General features: G+C 32.9%; 1 protein-coding gene across 2 annotated transcripts; it reads right to left on the bottom strand.

The window, feature by feature from the left end:
• Window positions 1-1,581: 1,581 nt before the first annotated feature.
• LOC134687026 (forkhead box protein O-like) lies at window positions 1,582-18,870 on the bottom strand. 2 transcript variants are annotated; one of them, XM_063546950.1, is made up of 2 exons: window positions 18,273-18,870; window positions 1,582-4,362 (listed from the first exon to the last, which is right to left on the bottom strand). In XM_063546950.1, exons 1-2 carry the CDS (start codon window positions 18,621-18,623, stop codon window positions 2,776-2,778), a joined length of 1,938 nt encoding a protein of 645 aa, XP_063403020.1. In that variant the 5' UTR covers window positions 18,624-18,870; the 3' UTR covers window positions 1,582-2,775. The 2 variants fall into 2 exon arrangements, with proteins under 2 accessions (XP_063403020.1, XP_063403021.1); XM_063546951.1 differs by lacking the exon at window positions 18,273-18,870 and adding an exon at window positions 10,326-10,376.
• Window positions 18,871-24,207: the final 5,337 nt, after the last annotated feature.

Genomic DNA, 24,207 nt, shown 5'->3' with positions numbered 1-24,207 from the left:
GATATAAAACTAAATTGAAAAATAAATGATAAACATGAAAGAAGAAAACCATCTCAAAATTCAATTTAAAAAAAAAGGAAAATTACATTCACTGGTATTTAATTAAGTACTTTTCTCAGAATACTGTTAAAACTAGAATTAACTAGAATGAAATATTTGATAAATACGCTCTTATACTTAGTCATGTTAGTGCAGAACTTTAAGAATATTAACCGACTTCTTAACAAAATTTACACATTTCGATTCCAACCGTTGTAAGAGAGAAATTCCAACTAATAATAAGTGTCTTTGAAAATTTATTTCACTTCCATCAGACAAATGATCTTTCCACAGAATATAATGCTGTACAAGTTGGCTTACGATCGATTATATTACAGACTTCAACTTCTAATGTGAATCTCACAACAGTAATTGAACTAGCTTTGGGCATCCATTAATTGAGACATGAACTTTGAAAAATGGTGCGATGTAATTACTTTATATGTACAATCTTCCCAGATAATGACCAAAATAGCAGAGCTGAGTAACAAAATACATTTTTTTTTTCCAATCGTAATAATACTTCCTAATCAACAGGTTAAGTTATAAGTGAATACATGTTCAAGTACTCTTATATTAAGTTCATACGGTAGAAAATTTAATTTTAATAGTTAATAAGAAAGACATTTTTTTTAAATTAGAGACTATTATAGCCCTGCTTTTAAAGTCTTTCTCATGTTACAAAAATAAATTAAGAGTACAAAATCACACAACTAACAATGCCCATTAAGTTTTTCAAACTGCCATTTTCAGAAAATAAAAGAACATAAAGTACATCTATAAAAGTCCCTGCTTGAAAATGCCGCAGTGTTCACGTAGCCTAACATCATTATCAGATTTCTCTGTAACAAAAGTAATCAGTGCACATGTACTTCTAGTCTGTTTTGAGTATCATTTTTCATAATGTACAGAGTGAAGTTTTTGAATACAATTTATTTGCAAAAGTGCAGTTATAATTCATCATAGTACACACAAAAAGCCATCTTAAAAAACAGGTGATATTCATCATTTGTCACTTCCTCCATTTAACTTAAGAAAGAAAATAAGTTTCATAACTTGGTTTTTACCTTCAATTTGTTTTTTGTTAATGGAAAAAAAAGGTTTCAAACACAAAGAAAATTAAAAGTTTTAGCTGCAAATGAAAAATCAGAATCATTTGCAACAATAAAATTTATTTGACTATTATCAACTACAGGGTCACATGACTGAAAAACTTTGTGAATTAAAACAGGTGGAAAATTCTTACTATACATCAGATTAATTAAGTCTCCTTAATGTTTCACATCAACTGTTAACCAACACCGTACATAGACTTCAAAATGTTATTTCAACTAAAAGGAAAGAAAATCATCAGACACTCGTTCATTTCAAGTGTACTTTTAAACATAATAATAAAACAGCAAAATTTGGACAAATCCTTCTGTAATATATATTGCATTTATTGATCTCCATTTTATTCTGTGAACTTAAAAATAATCAATTTACAATAATTCAGGTGCCAAAATGTTGTTTCTTACAGCATGGCATTTTATTCTTACAAACTTGCTATTTAAATGTTTTCAGCAATACAATTATTTAATTGCACTTACAATCAATTTTATTGATACTGTTTTACCCTTCAGAATATCCCAATTTACACCTTTTCCTGATATAAATTTTATTCTAATCAATCTGATTCATATCGCTAAGATTAAAATCATGCTAATAGCTAGTAATTCAGCCGTTTCCTAAGTCCCACTTCAAATGCGATTCTTTTAACTTTTCCACAATAATCAATAGCTTCTACAGTAAACCCTTGTACAGGAGACTGGGCAAAATTGACTTTATATAGATTTTGCTAGAATGAATGATTTAGGTCATTGGCAGTTTATGACCCAAATATATGCTAACCCATCTCAAAATGTCTATGCAGGTATTTAAGTATTGATGCATGCTTAGAAAGCTGCTCTAGCTGGTACACTTGACTTAAACTAACAGAATGCATTATTAGATTGACAAAATAATCCGATTTGACTCCCCTTTCAGCAGATACTGTCAATGACCTACATTATAGAGATCAGTTCAATAAACTTTCTGAAGCATTGCACACTATAGAACTTGTCTGTTAATGACATTTCACAACAGCCGACTCTTGCAATATGTATTAAAATAGAAGCATTGAAATTCATATCTATTGGAAAATGATGAAAAGTATTTAAAATTTTATAAATATAGATTACTTTGCAGACCAATTTATGTCTCTTATCAATTATTAAAATCAAAGCATACAAATTTCTCATTGTAAATTAGAAAAAAAATCTGATGAGAAAAATGACAGATGAACTCATTCATTCAATAGAATCACTACCATGAAAAACATTTAAAATCAATCATTTATCAAATAGCTATCACATGACTTTCTTATATATATATTTATATGCAGTTACAACTAAAATATAACATATCCATATAAGGCTCAGTGAACCAATTCTGTTATGTTAAACATGTGTACTTTGATTTATTTCACCAAGACCTGCTTTCCTGTCTGTCTTTTGGGTATTTGGACAGCTCAAGCTTGACCAATGCTGCCAATAATTAACCGAAACTTCATCAGTAACAAGTATTTATATCACAACAACATGACGATCTTTAACAAACAAAACAAAAACAATATCACACGAAACATTTCCATAACATTTTTTTTTCATAATCTTTCTAAATTTCCAACCTTCGGAGCTAAACTATAGATCTATAACATCATCGTACTAAATTTTGGCTTGTATCTGTATTATTTGAGGTAGGGTCAAAATTGAAATCAAGATTTCCCTCTAAACTGAGCTCATGTTGAAGCATCTGTTCCATATCGAAGCCTTGAGGTTCAAAGAAATCTGCTTCTATTTCATTAAGCGAATTTGACGAGTTTGGTTTTTGAACCTGCATTGTTTGTTGTACAGGCATTTGTTGCTGTGAAATCTGCATGTTCCCAGCCGATGTATTCATCATTCCAACCCTGTTTGGTTGTAAAGGCATGTTTATAAGATTATTATTGAGCCCGTTATTATTTAGCTGCAATCCCGGTGACATGATCTGACGATTTTCATATCCAGTATTATTATACATTGATGTATTTGGCAGATTATCTGACATATTTATGAAACCCTGAGTGTTTTTTTGTGTTAAGGCGGCTCTGAGAAGTGAATCTGAGGGTGCTTCCAAACAACGTTGAAGAAGAGATCTTTCACCTGCTTGTTGTTGTTGCTGTGCCTGATTCTGAAGCTGATTTGAAATTTGTTTGTTCTGCGGAGACTGCTGCTGAGGAGACCCGTAGCTGCGTTGGTTACCGTAATTAGGACTGATTTGTTGATGTGATTGTTGTGGGGAACGAGCAGGTGACTGCATCTGTTGTTGCGTATTCACATTTAATTGACTCAACTGTTGGCTCAATTGTGAATTCATCCGTGGAATCTGATTATAATCTTGCTGTGTAAACATAGAATTTTGCTGACCTCCATAATTCATACCTAAATTACCACTGTTTTGTCTCTGGAGGCCTAAATCAAATGAGCCTCCATTTTGTAAACCTAACTGTTCCAGGCTTGGCTGCTGTTGTAGTGGACTTCTTCGCATAGAATCACCGGGATATGCAGGAGGGGCTGGAAGGTTACGATACTGAGCTGTGTCTCTGTTGGCACTTTGATTAAACTGGGACAAGGGCACGTTAGTTAAGTTAATCCTATCAGAACTATTGGATAGCAACTGTGTCAAGGGCACAGTTCCATCGAAGCTCATTTCAATGTCATTCTGTTCAACGTTACCAATGTTATTATCGCTACCCAATCCAATCTTCGTAGACTCACACAACTTCATACTTCCTACTAAAGTGTCAACTAACTGGTCATCATACTGACCAATTGTATCATCTATAGAGTCAAATTCAGAACCCCAAGGAATGGGGGACATAGGTGGCACTTGACTGTCATGGAGATCGGGTTCATGAGCTGCCTGAATAGGTGACAATCGTCCACAACTACTTGCATTAGAACTTGCCCGAGGTCTGAATTCAGGGCTAAGTTGAAAGCCAAGCGGTGAATCACTTAAAAAGTCATCTCCAGAAGGTGAACCATTCATGATATTTTCCATGGCTGCTCTGACAGCTTCAACCTTCTTTTTAACACGACCGCGTCTTTTTTCATAGCTTTTAGTTTCCATACTACCTGCTCGTCGGCGAGGTGTTTTCCCAGGTTTAGCATCTGGGTTGAGAACCCACCATGAGCTCTTACCAGTCCCTTCATTTTGAATTCTCATAAATCGACTGTGTAGGGACAAATTGTGTCGAATGGAATTCTAGAAAGAGAAAAAGAACACAAATTAAGATTTGATAACAAATGATGTAATAAGCGACAAAAGAGGTTGAATGTTTATCATTTTTATAATTAAGACTGTTGAAGGCCGTACTTTAACCTATAATGGTTTACTTTTTAAATTGTTACTTGGATGGAGAGTTGTCTCATTGGCACTCACACCACATCTTCCTATATCTATCATAACTCATTTTGTTTACTTGGTGTCTGTATATAGGCCATTTTTCTAGAACGGAAATATTTTAAGGCACACATTACATGTTTATGTTCCAGTTATATACATGTAGTAACTTATATTCCATTAACTTTTAATCAGAAGAACTAAATAAATTCTCTCCTTTCCCAAGTTGAAACAAATTTACTACCAAGACCTAATCAAAATGAGCATTGTACATGTTGTATGAAATCCTTCTCCAACAATCAGACAGCTGTCATCTAAACTGGGAAGAACGGAGACGCTGATGATAATTACATCTGTATAGTGACATAGAGAAGTAGACTTATTGCTTCCTATATTGATCAGTTCGATGGTGAGGAAATTTCTAAGTTCTAAGATAGCATAGAGCACTAGGGACCTGATTATCTAATTTTCAAATATTGACTTATTTTTTTCCATTTCTACATCTTAATGTAATTTTCCAAACTCATTTTACCCTAGTGTACTGGGGATGCTGACATTCACCTGTCCTACTACTACAGTAAGTTTTGGACAGATTAAGCAGAAGCATATTGTGATGACAAGCTATCAAACATTTTTTTAAATAATTTAGAATGGCTCGTATATATATAATTAAAAATTAAAAGTCTGGTATACACTACTGATATAAATTAAGAAATGTTTTTCTATAATTTTGTACAGAACTTTATAGCTGTGAATCTAATCAATTTAATTTGGATTCTTTGCTAACAGGTCTATTATACTCATACCACATCTTCTTATATCTATTTGAGGCTATAAGTGGTCATTTGAATTCAGTTGAAAAGCAGCAATAAAAGCAATGTGCCACAGCTTTTGTTTTCAATGAGTGTGCAGTTTTTTAGTGTCATGAATTTGATCAAAATATCCTTAACTTCTTTTGCATTTATAGGCCAATTAAGAGTAAAATGTAATTGTGTTGATACTTTTTGAAGTGAATCGTATTAAAAACAGCTTGTCTCCCTTTATCCTGAAGATTAAAAATTGAAATAAGTAAGAATTCCATCTTATTCAATCTACCTTCCCGATTATCCACAAGACGAACACTGTAAAACACAAACCTACTTTTGTTTGGCCTTATGAAGTGTTCATTCTATTTAAGCGATGAGAAAAGCTCACTTGGCCCTTTGGCAGGGGGGGTGTTAGGGAACTGCAGAATTTTACAGAAATGAATGACATCCCATCTTTACCATCAAACACCACAAAAAATTTATAAGAAACCAAGTTCAGCAATTATCTGTAAAACTGATCAAATCAAACAATTATATTCATAATAATTTACCTATTTATAAATACCTATATAAATAACCTTTTTTATTGATTTCTATATGCTTATGACTAAATACTTTAAACTTTCAACATGTTCAATGGTAAATCTACTTATTGATAAATCTGGTTTTGGTGATAATGACCATTCACACATTCACCTGCCAAGTTTTATTGCTACACTGGTCATTTAAAGGTCAACATAGGTAGATTAGATAAAAGTTAATGTTAAAATCTCCCTCTTTTTATCAGTGAATGACCGACCCCTTCCATTTTTGTTGTACAAGTTTCAACAGAGAAGAAGACAACTGTCTTTGATATTAACTCTGTGAATCGACAATTGTTAATTAACAGCTGCATCATGAGTGCATGATATGCCCCCTCCTTCCAACCCCCCCAACCCCCTTTTTTCATTAAAACTGAAAGGGAGCCTACATCAGTAGATATAAACAATTCACCAAAGTTTCATGAGAACTGCTGAATTAATTTTTGAGTTACAAAATTTAAATGTATGGTCCAAAAACTGGAAAATTCTGACACCCTTTATTTAAAGATAAAAACTACATAACTTGGAAATGTAAAATCAAAAGGAATCTAATACCTCCATAGATATCAACTATTCACCAATATTTTATGAGGCATGCTGAAAGCATTTTTGAGTTATTGTATGAAAACTGGAAAATCCTCCCATTTTTTAAGTGAATATATATGTAAAACATGTACACCATACTTGGAAATATAAAATCTTTCATTTTAAAAAATCGAATTTTGCCAACTAAATAATATTGTTAATCATATTGTTTATTTTCAGATTTGTAGACCACTATTATGGGGAAACTAGTACATGTACAAGCTGCTTAACCCTTACCATGCGGTGACCATCAATGACGGGCTTACCCAAATAACCGTTATTTGGCTCAAATGGTGTTCCAAACTTTTAGAAGTCCACTTTATGATACTTATTTTAAAAGTTATGCATGTTCCGTCAACCTTAGGCTATCCATATGCACGTTTCTCATGAATAAGTAGCTTTATGAGCACAAATACGGACTTGGAAAATTGAAATTGGCTAAAACTCAATTTTTTGGAGGGGTGGGCTTCACATCTGTAACTCACACAGGAAGTTCAGAGGCATAAAACTTGCAAAAATAGTGTAAACCCCAGGTTAGGAAACAACTACTTCCGGTTTTGGCCTTTTGGGTCCATTTGAAGTCAGAAATAGGCAAAAATTGTGAAATTCCATATTTTTGGTACAAATGACCTTCTGTAGAGATTCACTCCGACCTAACAACTGTTGGGGTCAATTTGTTAAGTAGGGTCCACTCTACATACAGGCTACAGCTAAATACCTTTACCAGCATCCCTGGGTCTTCTGGGTCAAGAGAAACGAGGAAAAATCTGCAAAATTGACGCTTTTTGCACCTGATGACTCACTTTGGGGCAAATTGACGCCCACCCACCCAGACCACCCCACCCTGTGATCAGCTACATTAGATTTAAAGGAATCAATATGCTACAGCAACAGGGCTAAGCTCATTTGCATTTGCATATTTTTGCAAATAAATGAAAATTAGACATTTTCTGAAAACAATTCAGCATGGTGAGGGTTAATATCTGTGTATTTATATGAACTTTCCACAATATTATACTCATATTTATAATAAAATGAGCACTTGTCTCTGCAAGTGGTGTCTCCCATGTGAGAGTTTGTGATTATTTGATTGTTTGTTGGAGTTTACGAATTAGAATTTAATTTCAAATATATCCCAATTCACCTTACCTGACTGCCTCAATCTTTAAATCATTCAACCCATTGCAAATTATTTGCAAGGTGAACCTCAAATAGTCTTTTACAACTGACAAAATAACTGAGCAAAGCAAAATGTATAAAAAGAATAGCCTCTATCATTTTGACTATGGATCTTAACAGCTCTTTTTTTTGTTCATTCAAGGAGACATTTTTACATTGAGATGTGTATACGAGTAAGTGTAATGACATGACAATGATTAATGGGATACTAATTCTGTTGGCAAGGCCACCACAAGTACATTTTATCAGACACAATTTCATCATTACTACATTTTTTTTTTTATATCAGAAACGTTTTTGCCTTGAATTGAATAAACTGTTTACACAGAGATATGTCTGCCTGTTTAAACACTTCAGAAACTCTAACAAGGAAATAACACAAACTACAAGTCTTAGTCTTGCATCCTTTATAGGACTATGGTCCCAGACAAGACAACTATCTAAAAGCCCTGCATCCTTTATAGGACTATGGTCCCAGACAAGACAACTATCTAAAAGCCCTGCATCCTTTATAGGACTATGGTCCCAGACAAGACAACTATCTAAAAGCCCTGCATCCTTTATAGGACTATGGTCCCAGACAAGACAACTATCTAAAAATCATCAAAAGACACTAGAATTTAAACCCCAGCCTCTTTAAATTGGTCTTTTTCTACCAGCTCTTACGAAGTCATATAACTTTAGAATTTTCTTGTCAGAAGCAAAATAACTTAATTTGACTGATGACTGATACACATTCCTTGCAATATATCCATAGTCAGAAGCTTTTTAAAAGTTGCTTAACCCTATATTATACACACTCAGTTATAACAAGAATGAGTGCCTACCAGAATCTATTTCATTTTCATATTATGGTGAACCACAATTTTAAACCCTGATTTTGCATACATATATTTTTCCACAGTCAAATTATAATGACATAATGGCTCCTACTGTCCTAGGAGTGGCAAATGTCCCTTACTATTCACTTGTAGTCAGGGGGGGTTGAGGAGTTTGTACACAGTTGTGCCAGTTGCAACTTGTAGACCCAGCTGACACAAAGTCTTTTTTGCACTTTGAAATAAAATGGAAAGAAAGTAATGCATATAAAAAGGTATTAACATCTGTACTCGGATAAAACAATCAGTTAAAGATGTTGCGTGTGATGTCATTCAAAGTATATCCTTATATAAAGTTTTTGATATTGACAAAAAAAAATCAAACATCTGAAAATGACTGCATAGTAGATGGGAAAATCATTTAAACTCTACATCTTTTCTTCAAAAAGTGTTTGATCAAATATCGGATCTTTCCATAATACAGTAGGATCAGTGACTAACAAGATGACAAGATGAATAAAGTATAATATCCCTCCATGAAAGGGGATCATAAATAAGTAATAAAATAGATCAAACAAACTCAATTCTGAGTTTTAAATTACATATCATATGCATGTAAAATGTACATGTATACTGTTAAATTACATATCATATGCATGTAAATCTACATGTATACCCATTCCAACTGTTATAACATAGTGAAGTTGTACATCCTTGCAAATGTCTGGGGGCAATGTATATATGTCAATTAGCTATAAAAATAGTTATAAAATCAATTAAAGAACATTTTTTCACAATTGTTCTTACAACTTCTACATTTAGACTTAATACTTATTCAACAGGTAACGATAGGTCAATGAACTGTGAACATGATAAATTACATGCATGGTGTGCAACACAATTAAATAATATATAAAAAGACATTGATTTCTATTCCCCATACCTGGACTCTTTCCAAAGAACATGTCAAGATTGATAAAGAATATGTTTTACTCAATACCTTCAGTTTTCTATTGTACTCATTTCAAATCAGTTTTTTATCACTTCATCTTTAGGTGCTTCAAATGACTTCATTTTGTAGAAATTGAAGTTAAATCGACCATAGTATACTTTTACATACATAACACTTGAATTGTGGCAATTGCCGTATAGCTGGTTATTTTCGCGGGTTGTTCATTTTCACTTACTTTCGAAGATGGAAAAAAATCACGAAAAACTAAATTCTGCCAAATTAAAGGTGTACATGCAAAGGTATTGATAAAAAATTTATATCCCCAAAAAAATAACCGCCACAATATTTTTATTTTGTATACCTTAATCAATGAAAATTGTTAAATTTTACGACCTTGAAAATAACCCTCCATATATGGTATCTACCACATATTGTATAGAGTGATCTGCAGTCCATAAAATGAAATATGAATATAAATGAAACGTCTTTTAATTATCTGCCCTAATCATTGCAAATATCCCTCTATTACCGTTTAATGTTTATTATATAGATATATGTTTGTATAAATCATTGCAGGCCGTGTCCATTTTTCTGAATGACCATTATTAAAGAAAGTCAAGAATTTTGAAAAAATGTAAATCCATTACGTAGATAATGCATAAAAAAAATCCTTAGAACACAAAAGACAAAAGGTTTCAAAAGCTCCTTGAGTGAAAAGAAGCAAATTTGGTATGGTTGCTTATGACATTAATTTTGTCTTGCAAAAAGTCCCTTATATATAAAGTACATACATGGGACAATCAAAGATTCAGTCTAAATATTCTTCAAAATCCTAATTAAGGGCATGACACTCTCCTTATATATAAATTTAACTCCCTATTCCCTTTGAAAGAAACCTTCTTACCTCAAACCCTGGATCCATACATGAAAGCTCCGAGGAAAATGCATTCATTTCTCTGAGATCTACACAGAATAATGTCACTATTTATAATACATATTATATATAACTTAATGGTCAAGGATAATTTTGATAAGTGCCAAAATATCTGTATTATGTAATCATGTAAATACTAAATACTCATGAAATTATTAATGTCACACTATGCCATGTATAAATATCTAACAATTAGTATACTTATATTGTCATAACTTGTCATTATGTTGTTTAATTTTGTCTACCATCTGTATTACTTTTGAATAAAAATTTGATTAAATTGTAGAAATACATTTCTTAGCCTCTTACTATCTTTTGAATTAAAGTTTAGCTGTTTAAGTCCAAAAGATTATCATGCTATCCTATTCTTTATATTAAGACACATCAGTTGTTAAAAATTTGACATTTCTCTTTCATCATACAAGCTAAGTTCCACCTAAAAATAAGAGAATTAATTCCGAAACAACCATTTTTTCGTGAATTTATTTCAAGGCTTTTGAGTCTTTACTAAATCTCACATTGTAATATCAAGACAGTAACCAACCACAACAACTTAAGTACGGTACACACTCCTGTTAGATCAAGACAGTAACCAACCACAACAACTTAATTATGGTACACACTCCTGTTAGATCAAGACAGTAACCAACCACAACAACTTAAGTACGGTACACACTCCTGTTAGATCAAGACAGTAACCAACCACAACAACTTAATTATGGTACACACTCCTGTTAGATCAAGACAGTAACCAACCACAACAACTTAATAATGGTACACACTCCTGTTAGATCAAGACAGTAACCAACCACAACTTAATTATGGTACACACTCCTGTTAGATCAAGACAGTAACCAACCGCAACAACTTAATTATGGTACACACTCCTGTTAGATCAAGACAGTAACCAACCACAACAACTTAAGTACGGTACACACTCCTGTTAGATCAAGACAGTAACCAACCACAACAACTTAAGTACGGTATACACTCCTGTTAGATCAAGACAGTAACCAACCACAACAACTTAATTATGGTGCACACTCCTGTTAGATTTAGGCAGTTACCAACCACAACAACTTAATTATGGTACACACTCCTGTTAGATTTAGGCAGTTACCAACCACAACAACTTAAGTATGGTACACACTCCTGTTAGATCAAGACAGTAACCAACCACAACAACTTAATTACGGTACATGCACACTCCTGTCAGATCAAGACAGTAACTAACCACAAATTAATTATGGTACACACTCCTGTTAGATAAAGACAGTAACTAACCACAACAACTTAATTACGGTACACACTCCTGTTAGATCAAGACAAACCACAACAACTTAATTACGGTACACACTCCTGTCAGATCAAGGCAGTAACTAACCACAACAACTAAATCACGGATCACACTCCTGTCAGATTAAGGCAGTAACTGACCACAACTTAGTACAGTACACACTCCTGTTAGATCAAGGCAGCAACTAACCACAACAACTTAATTACAGTACACACTCCTGTCAGATCAAGGCAGTAACTAACCACAACAACTAAATCATGGTACACACTCCTGTTAGATCAAGACAGTAATTAACCACAACTTAATAACAGTACACACTCCTGTTAGATAAGACAGTAACCAACCACAACAACTTAATTATGGTACACACTCCTGTTAGATCAAGGCAGTAACTAACCACAACAACTTAATTACAGTACACACTCCTGTTAGATCAAGGCAGTAACTAACAATAACTTAATTACGGTACACACTCCTGTTTAATCAAGACAGTAACTAACCACACTCCTGTTACAGTGCACACTCCTATTAAGTGTTTTATTTTGACTATTTAGAATTAACTTTAACAACTTTATGCTTTAATGAGTGAAAGAAGAACAGAGGAAATACATCCTACCTCTTTCTATTTTTGGTTACAAAAGCCAAATACACAATCAAATTATCAATACATCCTACATAAAAATACTTCTGAATGTTGAATACATGCGTGTCTGAATCCCACAATTAGATTGAGAGAGGGTGTATTTCTCCTGATTCATTAAAGGATGCAAGTATACATGTAGCAACCCATCAACAAAATTGCTACTAAAAATGGAAATGGGGAATCTGTCAAAGAGACAACAACCCGACCAACAGGCAGATAAACACAAAAAGTCACATATGAAAAACTTGTTCAAAATAAGGAGTTTAACAACAAAATCAATACATACTGACATATATAACTAAAAAAAATCAAGAACCCAGGGGAATGAAAAAATAAAGGTTGCCATTTGATTAAAAATTAACAGTAGCTGGTAGTAAAACTTGTTCCATGATGCCAAATAATCAGTAATCACTATAGTCACAATTGCTTTTTTAATTTCTATTTTTATTGTAGTAATGTTGGTAAAACATTATGTACTGCAGTGGCTATTTTTATCTAGAAGATACTCAAATTCCTGTGATTACATAATTGAAGAGATTTTTTTACTATTTATAGTAATATTATGCCAGCCACATAAGCTGGATCAGATTATAATCTACATGTAGAAGTAACACTTGTTCCTAGGATTAATAATGCCCATCAACTGTCATTTCTTAATTATGGTTGGACAAGTGGATTCAAAACACAACTTTTTAAAAGTGTTCAAGGATACATGTATATACATCAGGCCAAGGTTATTTGACAAAAAGAAACATTGTAGTTCCAATAATTTTTTTCTTTAAAATTTTAACTGGTTTCTACAGAGGACGGACATTCTGACTGAAGTTAAGCTAAGGTCAACACACAAACTGTTTTAAAAAAGAGTCCCAAATTAACTAACAGTAAATTTTAAATATAAAATCAGTCATAAGGGAACACAAACTATTTCGTTTTTCATGTAATAAGTTGTGTTTTGAATCCACTTGTGCAACCAAATTAAAGAAATAAACCTGTGATTGGTATAATAGTTAATATAAACCTGTGATTGGCATAATAGTTTATATAAACCTGTGATTGGTATAATAGTTTATATAATTCCAAGGATTGACATTTGAGTATCTTCCAGATGAAATTAACCCTTCCCATGCTGAATTGTTCTAAGAAATTGTCTAAATTTCGAGTATTTGCAAAAGTATGCAAAATATATGCAGATTAGCTGTACCTTGATGGGATCACACTGATGCATATTGATTGCTTTAAATCTAAGATAGGGGATCATAGTATGGGTTGGCGGCGTGAGGAGGCGGGAATGGGTGGACAGGAAATTGCCCCCCAAGTTGGTCCGGATCCTCATGTGCAACAAGCGTTAATTTTGACATTTTCTCGTTCTTTTCCTCAACCTGGAAGTCTGAGGGATGCTAATAGATGTATCAAACTATAGTTAACATGTAGAGTGAACACCAGTGAACACATTTATCACAACAGTTGTTAGGTTGCAGGGAAGCTGATCTAGGTACATCTGTCTATAGAAGGTCATTTGCACCAAAATTACGAAAATTTCTGTGTTTTTTTTTTATAATAATCACGATCTGTAGTTACATGCCCTGGGGTTTACACTATACTGCGCTAAAGTGTGATGGTCACGCTAAAGTGCGATGGTATACACTAAAGTGTGTTTTTCCATTAATGCGTGTTTGTTTGCTAAAAATGTGAACGTTTGCATTATGACGCTTCAAGCGGTGCGAACATACAAACATTGACATTCCGGTAAACGAGAATATTTGTGGCTCCCAATGAAGGTTTTTTTCAAGACAAAAAAAAGAGATACAAATGGAACAAAACATTTTTAGTGGGTGATATAGAGGACTGTATGCGGAGGATTTTTTCCTACAAAATCACCCACAGTACAAAACCTTTGAACTCGCTGTGTCGGCGCGGATAAACGTTTTTCTGTCAGGATAGTGGATGAAAGGACTTCTCATCAACATAGAAAACTGGCGACAGTAAGGGGAAGGTGCATAACAAAAAATAGGGCGAAGAAGTCAAAATACAACAAGTGTCAAAGTATTTCAATTCGTCCAAATTTAATTTAGAAACTCCTTTAATGTTTTTAATCGAACTTGCTTGAAATAAAAGCTACTTTTTAACTTTCTAATTTCTATAACCTGAATATTTTTGTACAATATGTACTGTTATGTCTGTGAACGAGATGGATATCATTAAACAAACAAAAAAACATATACAATGAAAGAAGATGTCAATGAAACAATTATTCACCCAACACAAAATGTTGCTGATGTGCGCACTTAATAACTTATGACCTTAGGCATGGAGCCTCGGCTCTAGTCTGATAGCTAGTTATATAAATTTAAACCACACAATAACTTGTGTACAACAATTCAAAAGAGACAGACAACGGCATAATTTATAAACAATATACAAAAACTAATATTAACACAGCAAAAAACAAAAGACATTGCTGGAACACCATTCCCGTTACATCATCGCACTTCGTCATGTAAATTAAGCAGTAGACCATCACACTTTAGCGTGACCATCGTACTTAAAGAGTACCATCACACTTTAGAGTCCTATAAATATACATGTATACATTTCCTTGTAAATTTGTAACTACTTAACAGTGACATGGTTGGGTATATAGGTCATGTAACAAAAGAGTGACATCAAATCTAATAATCTGTTCATAGTGGTTGTTTAAGCATAAATGAAAATAATACACATATATATATAGAACTTTAAATAGTCCCATGTATGGTAAATTGGAAAAGTGACACATTTACGGTAGGATGATAATAAATGTTGATTCATTATTATTTGCAGGATACCATTTTTTTATGATTTTGTGGGTATATTATATGCAAGAATAAAATATATACAAATAACTTACGTATAACACATAAGATATTATCAACATTTTAAAAAAAATCAAGAACCACTAAATATTGGAAAAGACCAGCAAAGGTTTGCTTATCCTGAGACTGAATGGTGGAATATTTAGAATACAATTATAAATAATATCAGTTATTAGTACTGTCAAAAACATGTGAATCCTCTGCAATTCATTGGTAATGAAAGTGAAATCAACACTAACATCAACAATGGTGTACATATATTTTAGTACATGTAAGGAAAAAATTAAAGGTCACATGAATTCAAGGTTTTAATATGACAAAATATTTTTGGACCATTTGTCCCATAAGCTTATATTAAGGAAAATGTAAACAATCATGCAAGAATTGGGTAAAAAAATCTAAGGAAAATTTTAGATTTTTGATACTTCAGTTTTTTATTTACAGTTGGCCTACATTCTGCCTCTGATTACTTATATATTAATGCAGTTAAACTGTCATCCTTGCACTACATTGTACTTGTATGAAACAAGAACATGATCACTTCTAAACAACGGTTTTAATAATTCAAACCTTTTAAAGGACCCATTCAGTATTCATTATTGCCATTAACCTTGAAAAAAGCTTGTATCTATTTCAAGATTACAAAAGATAACTACATTTTATAAGAGTGTCTATATAACTATTGGCATGAATCCAGTTTTATCTATATATATATAGTAATAATTCAAATTTCAATCCACCTTTTAATGGATTATTATATATTTAGAAAAGATTTTTAATACCATTGACCTACATGTATATGCTAATCAGGTATTTTAAAAGTGTGGTATTATACCTGTGTATTTGGCTTAAACCTCAATTGCAAAGTAGGTGTATGTACTTTTTAAACAACGGGAAACATAATGTGACCACTCTTTTAAATATACTAAATACAAAAGTAAATAAAGCGTCGTGAATCTGTTTCATTTTACCATTGTTTAATATCTTTCTGAATTGGATTATGCAAAATGGCACAAGGCAATTTAAAACTTGTGTGTCATACAAATTTCCCAACTGACCCTACATGCACAAAATGTAGCTACTTTCCTATGACATCTGCCACAGATACATTTGTAGTAACTCTTTCCTCCATAGTATGCCACAGAATTGATTAAAATAATAAAACACACTAGATTTAAACCTAAAGCCTCTTTGAACACTGACAGATTATAACTGACAAACCTCTTGTACAGTTATTTGTATATATTACTAGAACCTGCTGGTGATCAAGACTCAATATATATTTTTGGCCTATAACTAGTAACCATAAATTAAATCCTGATCCACAACTAGTCACCCTGCATGTACATGTACAGGTTAATACAGACATGACAGAATATGGTGAAGTTAATATCCATATGTCAATCTGTGCCAAAACATTTTAAGGTTTAAAATTGTCTGATGGAGAAAAAAAATTGGATTTTTTTCAGCTAGTATTTTTTCAGCTAAAAAAAAAGTCTTTGACATTTTGTCAGTCAGCCTTCAAAATTTGGGATATTTTGATATGTACATTAAACTGAATTACCGAAGATCCATTGTGAAACAAGTTTTAGAAAGACATTTTTTGCCATTTTCAAGTTTGGTAAAAAAAAAAAAGTAGTCTTCGAGAAGTAGATACAGACATCTACTGTAGTTTGCAGATACATGTATGAAAAACTGTATGTCATGTATTATAACACATCAATCATTGGCATTGAGACTTGAAATAGGTGATGCAAAAGTACATGTACATTGTACATCATGTGAGTAATATTCAATTAATTAAATTTCAAAAGGTTCATTCAGGTTTTTTAAAGGCAATATTTGACGATGGAGAGAAGATAAGAATTTATTGCTATTTAATTTATTTTTCAGTCCCTATGACATGTATGAGAAAACAGAGCAAGGAAATGACACCAAATTTACATTATTTTTTAACAACTTTTGTCATAAAATATTGATATTTGTGCTCAATTATTTGACCATCTTGATGTCTTATATTTAATCATCTTGATGTGTACCAATGCATTTGCTTCATTTTATAGGGACTACAAACTTTTGCTTAGAATGCAAATGAATTTAGTGTAGACAGTCCAACTTAAAATAGGATTTCTCCACACTTTTACTGAATATATAAGTACTAAAAACAGGTTTCTAATAAAATGGCAAATACATGTACATGTAGAACAGTGGTTGCCAATCAGAGATATTTATTGAAGAATTTGAAAAAAAGTATGTATGATTCCTTATACATATTACATGTATTATTTGTATATATACATAATATAAGCTTATTATTACACTTGCCTACATGAACATGTATCACATGAAATAAAAATATAAAATTCTCCCACCCACCCCTTTTGTTTTCAAAAATGTGGATGATATTCTACTAATTAAATTTAGTTGGCCTAATACATTTAGTCTTTATCATTGTTTATATAAGACTTGAAAATTTTCACCAAATTTTCACCAGTCCGAAACAATGTTTACTAGTTTGTGGTATTGGACTAGTGGCTCACAGTGAAGACTAAACCAATTTCTTCTTTGATTCTTGAAAAAAAGGATCTGTCCCAATCAAGTCATTTAAATTCTTTCAGTCAATATAAAAGAGTTGAGTTTATTTGTAATAACATAAAATTTAAGTCTTAAGATTGAGAAACAAATTTTATTTCAGTAAATTCATGTCAATTTAGGACTTTAAACAGGTGTAATTATCCCAAACAAATATTTTTTACTCATTTTGATTTTTTTGGCAATTGCCATACTGTAAAAAATTATTATTTGTCACAATTAAATTAAAAAAACAAATGCATCAAAATAACACTGAATTTAGAAGAACAATGTACATGTATAAAACATTTATCTTGTATGGTTGGATAATGATCAGAATATATTTATCTGACATAGGACACGCCCCTTATTCAATACACATGTATATTTGCAATTAACAAATTATATAATACTGATAACTCTGATTACCGACCAATTATCTGCTTCATTTCACAGGTGGACATTAAGTTGTAAAATGTAAACAATGCGCAGTCTCCCACGTGTTTTGCTAATAATTAAAAATAAACTTCACAAATGTAAACAATGATACAAACCTTCCAACCAGCTGAGCTGGTGCTGTCACCTTTGTCTTTGAAATATGGGACATTCTGCACCATCCAGTCATAAATCTGAGACAAGGTCAACCTCTGCTCTGGTGAATTTTGAATAGCTTTAGTAATTAGGTCAGCGTAAGAGAGATTTCCCCATGCATTTCGACGTGAAGATGATTTTGTTTTTAGACCATTATTCTCCGGTTTATGTGGATCCCCCGATACGGATTCGTCCGACACAGGTGAACACTGAGCATCGGCTATAACCTCCCGTGGCCTGCATGGCCATGTGTTACTCCTGACTCTAGTTTGTGGCTCAAAGTTTGGATCTATATCCACAGGTTGAACGTCCATTTTGGATATCAAACGAGCTAAGTTAAGGCACTGACGTCTTACACAGATTTATAATAATTATCCTAAAATTTCAACAATCATGCAATAATCCAAATAAAATTTACATTCCAAAGTTTACGATTTACTATTGTTTTCATCGTGACACAAAATACACACATGTAAACATTCCAATACAAAATCAAAACATAGTCAGGTAGAATTTGAGCTACTTGATGCACACAGCACCGAAGGGGCACCTGCTGACGTATTTGTTGTCACGGGTGATTTGCATATTATGCGCAGTGTCAGTACTGCGCATACTAACATAACTTCCGTGTGTATTGCCTGAATGGGGCCTATTGGGGAAATATTGAAAGATAGTAAGAAATTGTGTAATGGAGACATTCTAAGTTTATATAAATCAAATCAAATCGATTAAATGGTATATTGAAAATTTCAACCAGTCATTCAGTTCTTATAAGAAATTTAATTAGCATTATCTTGAAACAGAGACATATATGTCTCTGCTTGAAATGAGATCATACACTTGTTTAAAAGTAATCACCAACTGGGTTGATGTTTTTCTGTATATATAAAGAAGAAAAAGAGATAGATTCCGCTATTCCAATTTAATGTTATTTCTAAACTACACGAGGAGGTACTAAATAGCTAGCAAAATATTGATTAACATCGTACTTCTTCCATACTTTGACGCAACTGCTGTTTAGTGTGAATTCAATAATTCTTGCTGGTTTTTTTTTCTTCAGTTTTGTGTCTGTTCAAACTGAATATTTAACAACATCAAGTTGAATGAATTATTTATTTTCATCAGTACAAATATGCAACTAAATAATAGTCCAGCAATATTCATTTATTATTGTTGACATAGCTTTCACTTTTAAACGTGAATTCAAAAAGACTTTGTAGCCATCAAGGATTTGTACAGTCTAACTATACAAATCCTTGTAGCCATGGATCATCGATTCGAACCACTCTCGTTGCGGTTAATCTACTTTCAAGCAATGAACCAGAGTTCGCGACAGTACTAGTGCTAGTCTAGTCGCTCAGTGATGGATACAAGCGGACACACACATACTATGAAGACTGACGCGTTCCTGGAGAAAGTAAAAAGGTGATGAAAGAACGACCTTAACCAAAGACTTTACGTATGACTGCTTTAGAAATCCGGCCTTATATGCAGCAAATAAAATTAGAACAGTTTGCGCTGTGCGGTGGCCTAATTTCTAGCGAGAGACGGTCACAATCAAATAGTTAAAATCACTGCATACAGGGAAATGTTGGCGCCTGAGTTAATTTACGAAAAGAAAATAATCCAATGTAAGTACATTTTGAGAATTTTGATAATTTAAAGATTTCTTTTACAAGGAAGTCGCGTACACTTGTTTAAAGTAAAACTAAAATAACAAACATATGATACACAAGTGACAATAAACATACAATACATGATAAAAGTTTCATGTGACATTACGCCGGTAATTTCTGCATTTTTTTAAATTCTGCATGTTTGCAGTTCGGCGGAAAGTATCACCTTTTGACTATCCATGCATTTTCGAATTTTTGAAATAGGAGGTTATGAGATAATCAGGAGTAAACATAACCGCGCAATTTGTTTACACAACAGGAACCTTGTCACCAGTTATTTTATTGCTTATATTTTGTCGTTTTCAGTCGTTTAGCGTCGATGGTATATCTTTGTTAAACGGTTAATTTCTTCCTATTTTTGGGGCTATTGAAAGTGAGACATATTTTGTAGACACCGTGACTTTCTATCGTTGGAATCCGTATAAATGTTGATATCCTATATGTGTCTCGATTTATGGATTTCTCTGTCTTTTTGACAAATACCCACATCTCTTTTTATTCAAATCAATTCAGTGAACTATTTGCATGCAGCATTTTAATATTTTTTCAACACTATAGTACTAGTAGAGCACTAGCGTGCTTGCCTCTAATCGGAGGATCGCGAAATCAAAAATCTATATATTCTAATTAGAATGGGATGGAATTATAACGTCCGGAATCATAATTTGATATTGCCTACTCAATTCTTTTATCGTTTTTAGCAGTAATATCGCAGGGAAGCACTGCCTAACAATCACCAGATGGGACCAGCCATGATAACTAGGGGACTTGTCAGAGTCCCTGCTATTATAAATGGCGTTGGGACTCCATTAGACGAGTTTCTTCAGTTGTTGCAAATCATTATATAGGATAGATTTTATTACATCATTTTCCTAGTAACATTATTCGCCTAATAAAAACAAAAACACTTTTAACTATTTTTTACATATGTCTGCGATTCACCACCAAAACACCAATACTCTAGAAGGATTAGCAAATTGTCTGTTTTTTTTTTAATTCTGTAAACAATAGCCAAGTCATGATTATTAAATGTAATGCACCGTATTAAATGCGGTAGAATAAAAGTAAACAATTATGTTTTTCCTAGCTTAAAACTGTATAAATGACAACCTAACAGTAGAAGATGCGAGACTGCATAAAACTCCGAGGGTTCGTGTTGCTAATCCTTTAATTTTAAATGTTGTATTTTGAAGACTTGTTTGTCTTCTGATCGTTTTCCAAATTGTTTTGCTATGTCGTTAACTGTTAGTTTGTTTTCGACATATGAGCTTGGATATCCATTTAGTATCTTCCTTTTTCTCTTTTTTTTCATTACAAAACAAAATGTAATACTTTTAAAAGGGACTGGTTATCAGTAAAATCAAAAAGGTTAAAAGTCGTGTTTTGACTTTGCAGGTGTTAGCTTATTAATCAATCTTTGAAAGAAAACTGCATGGCTATCCCTACACCCAAAATCCTAGTATTCAATTGACAGTTCAAATTATCAAGATTTGTATTAGTCAATCCACTTTTCGTAATAATTTTATCCTGTTACTTTTCAACAGTCTGCCAAAAAAAAATTTGCTATATTTATAATTAAATTCAAATTTAAATTTTGTATGATATTTACTAATTTTTTTATTAATAAAAAAAAAATTAGAAATATCTGTTCTAGTGCCATCCGAATAATAGTCAGATAAGAATTAAATTCAGGCTATATTTCAAAATGGTACATTTTTACTTGATGCATAAAGAATAACGAAGCTTTTTTTTTATTTTCGTTTCATTTTATATTTTATATTTTTTTCACCATATTTACAATAATATTGAGAATATATGTCAAAGCAACAACAACCCGACCAAAGAGCAGAAAACACCCGAAGGCATGCACCACTGGGTTTTAAACACAGTGAGAAAATACCGCAGCCGGAGGCGTGCTTCAAACATGAATTGTAAGGCTCTTCTGATGTGTACAAATTGTATGATTTTTTTTAATACGACACTTCTATCAATGACATCATACCAAACCTGACACGAGATGTGTCGACTCGATGTGTCGACTACCTGCTAATACTGTTATGCCGTTACACAACTTCCATAAATACGGAGAGTTGGACGCCCAAAAATATGTTTAAATCCACCATATAAGTTGTTTTACTCTCCAAAGCCAGGAGCTTGTTATTTTGTGCATGCATGCGTGGTTGTCATGAGTTCATGTTTGTCATAAAAAAGGAGGTTTTTTTTTCGTTTATTGTCTTGTTTTCATCTGAACTGTAATATTTCCTTCCTCGAATATAAAAAAAGAAGATGTGGTATGATTGCCAATGAGACAACTCTCCACAAAATAGACAGAAATTAACTACTATTGATCACCGTACGGCCTTCAACAATGAACAAACACCACATGCACCGCATAGTCAGCTATAAAAGACCCCGAAATGATAATGTAAAACAATTCAAACCAGAAAACTAACGGCCTAATTTATGTAAAAATGAATGACTTGTTTGAAATTTGTCACTTGGGACCCTTGTATAGCTGACGATATGGTATGGGGTTTCCTCAGTGTTGCCGTTGAAGGCCATACGGTGACCTAAAATGGGCCTCAAGTATTTCTTGAACCGAGCCGACACATATAATTGTTTAACGAATGTTTAAGAGGATTGTTCGTTGAGATAGTTATGAGAGCTTCATTAAAAAGGTTAAATGTAGCAAATCATTAGCACTTCTTCAAGTGAACATGATATGCCACTGTTTAATAATTTATTTTTGTTTTAGAAAAAAGTTCACCAAGTTTAGGTTTCGAAAAGTATTTCCTGGATTTATATAAATCAGAAAAAGTATTTCCTGGAATTTTGATATTCAAACTGCGTTTCTTAAAGCCCTTGTTTCTTTCTGCGAACAGAACGGTCATATTATTAAATCACATGACATTGATATTTTATCTTATAATTGAAGACATTTTAAATTCTAAAAAAAAATGTCTATATTCCGCTGCTAGTGGACGTTTCCATAGAGGGAATATAACCAGCAAGGATTTCAACACTCCAGTGCAGAAAGGAAATATCATTGAACCGGTCTTTTTTTTTTGATAGTTTTACTGTTAATACTTGTTTTTATATAATTCGAACATTTATATTTTTCTTACTCCAGCCTTTAGCCCTTAGAGAGACTTAACCGGATTTGTCATAATGCTTTCGAAATTTAGTATCTTTCGTGTTGTAGTTGATGGGGCCTTCCAATTGATTAGAATTGAGCGCCTCTGATGAGTCACATAAACACAGAACGATTATCTGGTGTAGTAAATTGAATGACTGTACATGGTATCTTTCAAGACTGTTACAATATTTCCTTTTCTTCGTCAACAACTACATCAACCAATTGAAACCGATAGGGACTAAGTCACCGACTTCTTGGGACCAAACAATCTCTTTACTTTGATAAAAAAAAAATAGTATTCAATAATATACAAGAAATATTTTTAAATTTTAATTTTAGTTTCTTGTGTACAATTTGGAAATTAGTATGGCGTTCATTATCACTGAACTAGTATATGTTTGTTAAGGGGCCAGCTGAAGAACGCCTCCGGGTGCGGGAATTTCTCGCTACATTGAAGACCTGTTGGTGACCTTCTGCAGTTGTTTTTTTATTTGGTCGGGTTGTTGTCTCTTTGACACATTCCCCATTTCCATTCTCAATTTTATTTCTCCAATAGAAACATTTGTTTAATTACTTTCAAAACAAATTGTAGACGCAGTCAATTTATTTTTAAAAAAAATAAGCAAACAAGCAAAACAAAAACAAAAAAACATAAAATAAAATTAACAATATAAATGGGGAATGTGTCAAAGAGACAACAACCCGACCATAGAAAAAAACAACAGCAGAAGGTTACCAACAGGTCTTCAATGTAGCGATAAATTCCCGCACCCGGAGGCGCGTCTTTCAGCTGGCCCCATAACAAATATATACTAGTTCATTGATAATGAACGCCATACTAATTTCCAAATTGTACACAAGAAACTAAAAATAAAAATAATACAAGACTATAAACAAAGGCCAGAGGCTCCTGACTTGGGACAGGCGCAAACATGCGGCGGGGTTAAACATGTTTGTGAGACCTCAACCCTCCCCCTATACCTCTAGCCAATGTAGAAAAGTAAACGCCTAACAATACGCACATTAAAATTCAGTTCAAGAGAAATCCGAGTCTGATGTCAGAAGATGTAACCAAAGAAAATAAAC

Source organism: Mytilus trossulus, chromosome 10, assembly GCF_036588685.1.
Source record: "Mytilus trossulus isolate FHL-02 chromosome 10, PNRI_Mtr1.1.1.hap1, whole genome shotgun sequence".
NCBI classification, from domain to species: Eukaryota; Metazoa; Mollusca; class Bivalvia; order Mytilida; family Mytilidae; genus Mytilus; species Mytilus trossulus.
Note: the sequence above shows the minus strand (reverse complement) of the source record. Positions and strands in the feature narration are given on the sequence as shown.